Source organism: Myotis davidii, unplaced genomic scaffold (genome assembly GCF_000327345.1).
Source record: "Myotis davidii unplaced genomic scaffold, ASM32734v1 scaffold78, whole genome shotgun sequence".
Lineage (NCBI taxonomy): Eukaryota > Metazoa > Chordata > Mammalia > Chiroptera > Vespertilionidae > Myotis > Myotis davidii.
This window is the reverse complement of record NW_006290305.1, coordinates 2,731,100-2,742,295: the sequence shown is the minus strand read 5'-3', so window position 1 is coordinate 2,742,295 and position 11,196 is coordinate 2,731,100. Positions and strand designations below refer to the sequence as shown.

General features: G+C 38.5%; 1 protein-coding gene across 1 annotated transcript in view; it reads right to left on the bottom strand.

Annotated features, from left to right (window-relative positions):
- The window catches only part of LOC102757331, a 143,320-nt gene that overhangs the window by 90,694 nt on the left and 41,430 nt on the right, over positions 1–11,196 (bottom strand). Inside the window, exon 13 of the mRNA XM_015563582.1 lies at positions 4,783–4,817. Within this exon, the coding sequence (XP_015419068.1) occupies positions 4,783–4,817 (35 nt within the window). The remainder of the gene's footprint in view (positions 1–4,782; positions 4,818–11,196) is intronic.

The following is an 11,196-nucleotide window of genomic DNA, read 5'->3' as shown; positions in this document are numbered from 1 at the left end:
GAAAAATTAAATTACCTATTAAAGCAAAAAAACAAAGTGCATGTCTTTTAAAACAGTATTTTTGCTTTCCCAACTTCAGACCTACCTACATTTCCCAACCATGGTTTGCCAACCACAGATGAAAAATAACTGTTTTTGATTCACAGTTGGTTGAATCTGTGGATGAGAAAACTGTGGATATGAGGGGCCAATTGTAAAGTAAAAAATTATAATGGCTCTAGCCCAAGCATGTCAAACTCGTGGCCCCAGGACCACATGCAGCCCACAACCAATATTCATTAACGATTACTCATTAATTTCAGCCCTTTGTATTCAGCATGTCTCTATCAAAATAAACCTACAGTTCTATGAAAATTAAAGCTTTTGTTTTTTTGCGGCCAACATAAACTTAAATCTTATTTGGCCCATGTAAGCCTTTGAGTTTGACATGCTTGCTCTAGCCTGTGTTGCTCACTGATTAGAGCACCGGCCTGTGTATCAAAGGGTCTTGGGTTCAATTTTCGGTCAAGGGCATGTACTTGGGTTGCAGGTTTGATCCTGAGCCCCAGTCGGGGGTTCGTTCATGAGGCAACCAATCAATGTGTTTCTCTCACATCAATGTTTCTCTCTCTTCCTCTCCCTCTCTACTCTCGCTAAAAATAAATGGAAAAAAATATCCTCAGGTGAGGATTATTCCCCCCCAAAAAATTATAATGGATTTTTGACTGTATAAGGATCAGCACCCTTAACCCCCAAGTTTTTCAAGGGTCACCTGTACTTGATTTTAAGAAACATTAAAGTAATCTTGAGGTAAAAGATCACATAAAAGTTGACCAAATACTTATATATCGCCTCCTTGCTTTCTCTAAAGTCATAATTTTGTCTGGTTTGTATGAGATACATTAAAGAGAAAATTAAAAGTAGAAAACAAATCATAGCAATTTTTATGTACGATAAAAACAGTAGAACTTAAAGTTATGTATTTCAACCACATACCTTGATGAGGGTCCTACAGACCCAGAAAATGAGGAGATTCTGTTTTCCCACCACACGTCCTCTTCCCAACAACACCCTTTCCAATTCAGAAAGGCTGGGGTGAGCCTGGATTACATGTGGAACTAGCAATACTATTCCATCTATCGGAGATCTTACTTCTACTTACCTACACAACTTGTTAGCAGCCTTTTTCTTAATCTGGACTTTATACCAGCGAGAGCTTTGATGGGGCCTTTAACTTACCAAAAGAACTAGGAATCTCCTCTCAAAAGAAAAACAATTTAAGGGCAAAAAGAGGCTCTAGCAATCACCGTTCTGATCCAGTGTAACCTCACTCTCAAAAAGAACCCTGTCTTCTCACTGACAAAAGATTGGCTAAAATCCTTACATCAAGGATTCCCTCAACTTCCTGGTTTTGCTCTGGTTTTACCTCTCTTAACTCTCAATTCTGTTTCTCGGGAATAAGCACCTCTACTATCTCCCAGCCCGACAGTTCTCAAACATTTTAGTCTTAGGATCCCTTTACATTCTAAAAAATTACTGAGGAGTCCAAGGAGCCTTTGTTTATGTGAGCTATAACCTATCAATATTTACTGTATTAGAAATGAAAACTGAGAAATTTTTTATTTAAATAATTTAAAAATAAGATTAGCCCTAGTTGGTTTGGCTCAGTGAACAGAGTGTCAGCCTGAGAACTGAAGGGTCCTGGGTTCGATTCTGGTCAAGGGCACATGCATGGGTTGCAGACTCGATCCCCAGTGGGGGGCATGCAGGAGGCAGCCAATCAATGACCTCTCTGATCATTGATGTTTCTACCTCTTCCTCTCCCTTCCTCTCTGGAATCAATAAAAATATATTTTTTTAAAAATAAGGTTAAACAGTATCAGTAACATTTTTATGGAAAAAATATTTTTAAAAAGAGTGAGATGGGTGATATTGTTTTACATTTTTATAGAACTCTTAAAGGTCATGTTTGATAAAAGCTGGCTCAATCTCATATCTGTTTCTGCAGTCTGGTATCAGTCATAGTCCCATATCCATGCAGCCCCTGAAAACCCCATTGTACACTCTTGAGACTATGAACGTAAAAGGGCAAAGAATGTCTTAGTATTGCTTTAAAAATATTTTCCTCCTAACATTGAATGGGTGTCAGGAAGCCGCCTCCCCAGAGCCTTCCCACAGCCCTTTGAGCACCAACCACTGCTCTAGTTAGTCATCTTCTAGACGTAGTCCTACGTCTGGTTTCAGCAAATACCAACTCTCTAATTTGGACTCCAGTGTCACTGTTTCTTGGTTCCCCTACCACCACCACCACCACCATCACCACCACCACCACCACATATATTGTCTTCCTTAACCTAAAAACAGAAATGAAACAAAACTTCCCACTTAAGCTCTCTCTTCCTTCTAAGTCACCAAACTTCTTGAAAAAATTCCCACTTGCTCTACTGCCCCTCCTTTTTATTACTGTAATTACTAAAGTATATACAGAGACAGTCTAATTTTTTTCTTTTCTTTATTTACTAGAGACCTGTTGCAGGAAGATTCCTGCAAGAATAGGGCTTCCTGAGGCCAGAGTGAAGCAGAGATGGCTGCCTCGCTCCCTCCCGTCTCTGCTGCCTCGCTCCCTCCCATGTCTGCTGCCTCAGCTCCGCTCCCGTCTCTGCTGCCTCAGCTCCAGTCCCTTCTCCGCCGCTTTGCTCCCTTCTGCAGCGCTTGGCTTCCTTCTACGCTCCGTGCCTGTGTATGCAAATTAACCGCCATCTTTGTTGGGTTAATTTGCATATCATTCAGATTGGCTGGTGGGCATAGCAGAGGGACAGTCAATTTGCATGTTTATCTTTTATTCGGGTAGATCGTTGACAGTATTACAGATGTCTCCCATTTTCCTCCCTTTTGCCCCCACCCACTTAGCCTCTGCCCCACCCCTGGCCTTCCCCATACTACTGTCTGTGTCCATAGACTATGCATATATACATATATGTTCTTTGGTTAATCTCTTCCTGGCCCCTCCCCTCTCTTCCCCTCTGAGATCTGTCATTCTGTTCCATGTATCCATGACTATGGACCTATTTTGTTCATCCATTTATTTTGTTTAATAGATTCCACATATAAGTGAGATCAGTCTCATTTTTTTTTTAATCCAAGCAATATAGGTAAATCACCATCCAAAATCCCAATCTCCTCAAAGGTAACCACCACTGTTTACCCTTAAAAAAATACCCCGAACCAATTTTGTAAACTAAATATCAGATTGAAATTTTTATTTGCTTGTGATTTTTCTTCTTTAAGTAGTTATAATATTTTTAAAAACCTCAAAGTTCTGTTTAGATTCCAATTCTTTTGGTGACCAGAGTAAGTTTTAGATAAAATGATAAGGGTTAGGAGATAATTAGGAGATAAAATGAAATGATAATCCTATACAAAGCAAGTACTAAACAATATGTTAAAAGTTGATTTTATGGCTTGCATTGCCATAAGACAGAATAATTAGACTTATGACTCTGCCTTGTATGTAAAACCCTCACATTTCATTACCTAAATACAGATAAATGCTGACTATATTTGTGTCATCTGGCTAAATATAATAGTGTCTTTGGGGTTTACAAAACATTTTCACATATATTGCCTCTTTAAAATTTCACAACCCGTGAGGTTAACAGGGACTATCATTAACATATTATAGATATGAAAGCAAAAGTTCTAAGAAAAAGATTACTTGCTGAAAATTACATAGCTAGAAAGACACACACCAGAAACCATAGACAGAACTTATATCTTTTGGCTCAAGTCAAATCCCACTCCTTTATATCATATTGAACAGTACATCAAAAATCCTCACAACATAAAAATTTTAAGTTCTTGCCTATTTTTATAGGCAATTTGGAAAAAATTATCTCTACTTTCAAAGTTGAATAGAAAATACAAAAAGTGAATTGTGTAACTTTTAAATACAAAAAATAGTAAATTATTTTTGCTCCCTTATCATACAATATAATCCCTTAGGAACCTTGCATTTTAAAGTAACAGTTAAAATTTACTAACACCTGCTTTAACATGTAGATGTATTATAAGTTAGAAAAGTAACTTCTTAAATCCTTACTGGTAAAATTAGGCACTGCTATAAACTCAAGACTTTTAAGACTCCTCATGTAAGAAGGATGCAACAGTTCCTGAAAGGAACACACGCACACACACACATAACTCATTGAGGCTGCCCTTGTATTTCAGTGTTATCCTTGAAATTCCTGCAAGGAGCACCTGGAATTGTGGCAATTCCTTAAATTTCACAATTAGAATGTTAAATTATATACATATATATAAAATTTAACTTATTAAAAATTAAAAATCCTACTTATACAAGTAACAAAGCAATTAATCCATTATTAATCTTACAGAAACACTGTTTCCACATCCCTGTTTTTCCCTGCACCAAGGCAGCTCCATAGGAGTCCAACACATTTAAATTATTCCTTTATTATGACACACAAAGATTGGATTATGAAAAAAACCCACAAACTATTTCAAATTAAGGGCTCTTAATCTTAGCTAACTCAATTCACAAATAACTCAAGAAAAAACTTAAACTATGATTAATCTTATCTTTATATCACACCCTGACATTTTAAAACCATGGACAAGATAATTGAGTTCTTCACATTTTACTCTTCCTTAATGTAAAAGATATACCTGCTCTCAACACATTATTATCAGACCAAAATCCATAGTGACACCGTTAGTACTCAAAGCTAAATTATATAGGACTGCAAAACTGCTTTACTAAGAAATATTTGAGCATTCTCTTACCTCCGTTTCTGTACAGTGTGAATATCCCAATTTACCTGTAATAAAAAAACAAAAAATTACTTTCAGAGGATTTTAGCTTTTTTATCATTGATTAAAAAAATATTTGAGCTACTCTGGCCATGGCTTCATTATATTTATGAAACTATGCAAATAAAAGGTGCTAGAATCACCAAATATTTCAGGTCTTACTTAGAGATTTAAGTTTACATAGGCCAATCAGAAAATAATAAAGAAAAAGATGGGAAGGATATGCTTAATTGTAATAAGATCTAAAGAACATACACATCTTTAATATGCATATGTACAAATTAATGAAAGTAAACCCAAAATAATTTTAAAGTCTTGCTTTCTTTCTAAAATATCTTAAAATACTTTTAAAGGGTACCTTTTAAAACTTTTGAAATGCCTGTAAAAATTGAAATGCCTTTTAAAGTACTTAAAAGACTCTTGGACTTTTCCCAAAATATATTTATTTTATTTTATTTTTTCCATCACCATTTAGTCCCTCTATACCCTCTTCCACTCTCACACCCCCAACCACAATCACCACACTGTCATCCATGTCCATGAGTTCTCTCTCTCTCTCTTTTTTCCTTAATCCCTGTAACCACTCCCTCAACACTCACCCCCTACCCCCACCCAAAGAGCTGTCTGCCTGGCTCTCTATCTATGAGTCTGGCTATATATTGCTTGGTAGTTCACTTTGTTCATTAAATTCCACGTATGAGTGAAATCATATGGTATTTGTCTTTCTCTGGCTGGCTTATTTCACTTAGCATAAACCAGTTTAAAGGTACAGTGATCATTTCAATGAAAGCATACATGTTTCAAACTCATATTTTCTTTAATATATCATGGTTGTTTTTCTTTAAGATTAGGTAAAACCATATAATTAATCTAGTAATTCTTTCAATAGAAGATAGCCTAAAGAACTAGAATGAACCATATTTGGCTGCTCCAACATTAATATTTTCTCTTCATCACTGAGACAAACTATCAAAGAACATATACAAGTATATATTTCTGTCAATTTGGGTAACTAAAACATACTTTTAAAATAAAAAAGCTATTTTAAGAGAATAATTTATTAAATAGTTTTAACAGAAGGACTAACACATTTATATTGGGGCCTAAAATTTTTTATTTCCCCAGTCTCCACTTCTCAAGTTCCATTAAGTTCAAATATACATTTAGCCCCACTTCTTTCTTTCCACCAACAGTAGCCTTCTTTTTACCTCTTCCCAGCCTACTACCCCTGCACCTAGCCCACAATGGTTGATCTATTAGCCCAGGGGTGGGCAAACTTTTGACTCGAGGGCTACAATGGGTTCTTAAACTGGACCGGAGGGCCGGAACAAAAGCATGGATGGAGTGTTTGTGTGAACTAATATAAATTCAAAGTAAACATCATTACATAAAAGGGTACGGTCTTTTTTTTTTTTAGTTTTATTCATTTCAAATGGGCCGGATCCGGCCCACAGGCCGTAGTTTGCCCACAGCTGTATTAGCCTGTGATTTTTTAAATGCTTACCTAGAATTTATGTACCTTAGAGTCTACGATGATACCATAAAAAAAATCATAAAAGTTTTTATATGCCTTCCAATTCGTAAAATGAAAAATAAAGTTGAAACCCACAGTTTCTGATAAGCTAATGATCCTAATATGAAATGTTGGCTGAAATCAAAACCAGAAATAAAAGCTATCTATATAAGTCATAATTAAAGATAAAATGAGTTCAATATATATATGGGTTTATGTGGCAGGATTTGATATATAATTATATATATTTACTAGTGACCCAGCACGCGAAATCTCGGGAGACCCAGACCAGCGGGAAATCACGCGAGACCTGGGACCCGGGACCCTAGACCCTGCCGTGCCCCGAGACCCAGACTCAAGTCTCCGCCCACCCACACGTGCCTCGCTGCACATGCAGCCTCCTGGTGACCGGTCTTCGGTCATTATGGCATTAGGGCCCCTGGGTTTTTATAATATAGATTGTTATATAAAACTACATGCTATAAAGTTATAAATATCATATATTATCTTTTTATTTGCTTATATAACTGCTCAAAACATTAGTGCTCTGGCAGATTAATTATACTTAATTACTAAAGAAATGGTAATGAGTTTAACTTAGGAAAGTATTGTGGACAGAACTAGCTCAAGAAGGGAACAAATATTTATTAAGTATCTACTCTGTACAAGGGGAAAATGGAGGGAGGGGAAAGATGGTATCAAGACAAGTTATAATAGAGTAATCTCTTTGACAGTACATGGATGTACATCTTCAGTATAATATATTCTTTTTTTTCTTAAAATAGAGAGGGAGAGAGAAAGAAACATCAATGATGAGAGAGAATCATCGATTGGCTGCCTCCTGCACGCCCCCTCCTGGGGATGGAGGCCGCAACCCAGGCATATGCCCCCGACCAAAATCAAACTCAGGACCCCTTAGTCCGCAGGCCAACGCTCCATCCACTGAGCCAAACCAGCCAGGGCTATATGTTCTTAAGGTAAAGAGAATTACAAAGAAATCTAGAATTTTGTGTAGTAGGTTTGTTGCTGGTAGTAAGTAGTGTTGTTGAAAAATCCTGAAATTATTTTGTTATCTACTGTAGCTCTGAGCAGATAAGTAAATACAGAGATATTGCTGGGCATCATCAATGGAGAGAGAAGGAATATACAAACCAAACATGGGAAGGAGAGGAAATGCCCTGCAGTGGTGAACTAGAACTAGAGATATTACACAACTTCAAAAAAAACCATACATTTCCCAGCTCTGCCCTCCAAATGAAGGAGAAGCAACAACATCCCATTAAGAAAGGGCACACCTAGTCCATTCCCCCTCAAAAGAACCAGGATTCCTTAGGAAACTGGCAATCTATCTATATATAAAAGCCTAAGCAACCGTCCAACCGGTAGCTATGACGCACACTGACCAGCAGGGGCAGGCGCTCAACGCAGGAGTGGAAACCACAAGCATGGAAACATGGAACAGAATGATGAATCTCAGAGGGAAGGGGGGAGGTGGAGGGCGGGAAGAGATTACTCAAAGATCTTATATGCATACTAGAGGCCTGGTGCGTGGGGTCCCTCGGCCTGGCCTGTGCCCTCTCACAATCTGGAACCCCTCAAGGGATGTCAAAGAGCCAGTTTCTGCCGAATCCCCGCAGGCCAGGCTGAGGGACCCCACCAGTGCACAAATCCGTGCACCAGGCCTCAAGCTATAAAATAAGCTGGTACATCTTTTTGCACCAGAAAGTAATGAAGTGCTCAAAGAATGACAGAGTGATGTCAAAAGGACACAAGTCCTATGAAATAAGATTTTTCTAATGACCTCTATTATAAAACTGAAAATGCTCTCCTATAAGAAAACCAAAAGTTTTTGTGAGAACATATAGTATCTTTTGGTTATTCAAGCTGAACTAAGTCATGCAAATATGGAAAGGCGGTGAGTATGAAGCGCTTGACCAACTACACTCTGCCACCCAAATCCCTGCCCAGTCTCTGACCCAGGAATCAGAAAATCCCAATTACATGACAGCAGAGTTTAAAGAAACCTTGGAAATGACCTTGCCTAATCCATTCATGTTATAGATGAGTAATCTGAGCTTGAGGAGTCAAATGACTTGCACAAAATGACAGAGTGAAGAGTAGACTCCAAGGCTCCTAACTTCCTATCATGTATTGCTTGTAGTTGTGTTGTTCTTGCATTCCCACTTGCAGGGGTCAGTGGGGTTAGGGTACAGGATTTCAGGGGTGCCGTCCCAGCTACATACCATTTATAACAGGGAAAATATTCATTATTTAAATTAGAAACTGCCAGTATAGCACCAAAGAATTTTCATTTGAAAATTTTTTAGTTTTCCTTCAAAAGTTAGCCACTTCTCTTACCAGAACCAGACCTGAAAAGTCCCTCTAAACTCAGAATCCCATGGTGTTATTTTCTACAATTCCAGTAACCTAAGCTGATGGTAGGCCTAATTAAGATTTCAAATTATTAAATGTAGTGAATTAGTTCTTTCAATAAAATAACTTCATGATTTTACTGATTTTTATTAGGTTGAGTTTAGTCATAAGGTTAGATTAACTATGTGATGACATACAATGCCAGGAAATATCTGAAATTATATTTAAACATTAAGTTTCAAAATGTTTCCACATTGTCAAAGGAATTAAACACTAGGTAGAAGGAAAACTTACATAGCAAGGCAAAACTTCAGAGTTTCTCAAAAGTTATGAGCATTTTGCCCTAGGTAGTTTGGCTCAGTGGATAGAGCACCAGCCTGTGGACTGAACTGTCCCAGATTCGATTCCGGTCAAGGACACATGCCCGGGTTGCGGGTTCAATCCCCAATGGGGGGCGTAAAAGAGGCAGCCAATCAATGATTCTCTATCATTGATGTTTCTATCTCTCTCACCCTTTCCCTTCCTCTCTGAAATCAATTTTTAAAAAGTTATGAGCATTTTAAAGGTGTAATAAAGTTGTTTTAGACCCTTCTTTTTGACTCATTTTGAAACATCTGATATGCTCTTAAGATTTACTAGACAAGTTCCCAGGAAACAGAAAAGCCAATGTCTTCATATAAATTGCTATAGAATGGCTTTACGAAACAAACTAGTCCTAGTATAAAATGTCTGTCATAAAGAATTCATAAACAAAGGATGTACGTGTGTGGCCATGTGAACAAATGTGGCAAGAGTGGAGGTCGCCAATATGCAAGTGGATGTGTGTGTTGAGTGGGAACCAGCATGAAAGTGAGTGAGCAAAAAGTGGGTATGGCCACCAGTATGTAAGCAAGTGTGTGTAAGCAGGTTCAGAGTAAGAAAGCATAAAAAAGAAAGTAAGCAAGCTTTGGCTTATTAGTGCCAGTCATCTTCCTAAGGACTACCGTCTAGCCCTTGGACCCAGTATCAGTGACTAAACCAACTACCAGGCTTCCCCAGCACAGACCACTTAATGGCTCTGATTTACAGCTACTAGAGGCCTGGTGCACAAAATTCATGCACTTGAAAGGGTCCCTCAGCCCAGACTGTGCCCTCTCACAGTCCAGGAGCCCTCAGGAGATGTCCAAGTGATGGCAGGGAACGGGCCTAAGCTGGCAGTCAGACATTCTTAGCACTGCCTTGGAGGTGGAAGAGGCTCCTGCCACTGCCACTGCGCTTGCCAGCCATGAGCCCAGCTCAGGGCTTCTGGCTGAGCAGCACTCTCCTTGTGGGAGCACACTGACCACCAGGGGGCAGCTCCTGTGTTGAGTGTCTGCCCCCTGGTGGTTAGTGCGTGTCATAGTGACCGGTCGTTCAGCTGTTCAGTTGATTTGCATATTAGCCTTTTATTATGTAGGATTATCTGCCCTTTCTGACTATGCTCATCAGATGAGCAAGCTCTGTACCTGGACTTCTTGAGGAAGGCTGACTGCTTTGCAGAACTAACACCCCGATTTATGTCCCTCCATGAAGTTAGGCCTCATCTATATCACTGTCACCCCCCAATAATCTAGGAGTAAGTTTGGTCCAGATCCCAACATTGCATGCACTAGAGTAAATAAGCATGTTATAACTGACCCTGCTCTAAAATGAAAGTTTTAAATATGTTTTCTTAATCATTAGTGTTATTTTTCCTCTTTCTAGTCAGCAAACTTAATTAACTAACTTCCTATCATCTCACAGAACAAATATCATGTAATGTCAAGTATATTCCACTGAAAAATAATTACTTCAGTTTCAGTATAACTTTTTTCAACAAAACTCAAATATATCTTTATTTATGTAATTTGGCAACACTCAAAGCTTGTACTTACTGCAAATGGCTTTCCTCTCCTGTACCAATTTTAACTGGATTAGTAGTGGTTGTCCAGAATGCTACCTTCATAAAAGTTCTGAGGCAAACAAGAGGTGGGAGGTGACTGTGTCCATTTAGCAACATCTGCCACAGGAACAAAAGGGAGTGACAGTGCTGAGGCCACATTTCTGACAGTCCTGTGCTAGGGACAGTATGATGGAAGTTGTGGTTCTTTCCATAAACAGTGTATATTTGATTAAAATTTTCCCATGTGATATTATGCCCCAAAAATGAAACCTCAAAAATACACTGACTGCACAGCACTATATCATCTTTCCCAAGAGCAAGAACTTGGAGGGGTACCTCCCCCACACCAAACCATAAAAAGTAAATGCCAATCCCAAATGTTCTCATATTTCCTGTCAATTGAAGAATTCTAGTTTTCATGCATTTTGTACATACCACTGTGTATTCTTTGAATCTCCTCTGCCACTGTGGCATCTGATCATGTGTGAGACCATCCGAGCCAAAAGGAACCCTGTCAGAGAGTTACCTCAGGTACTTGTATCCCCAAAGTTAAGGTCCTTTAGATACAGCACCATAACTGCCATCCATATCCACTTATCCA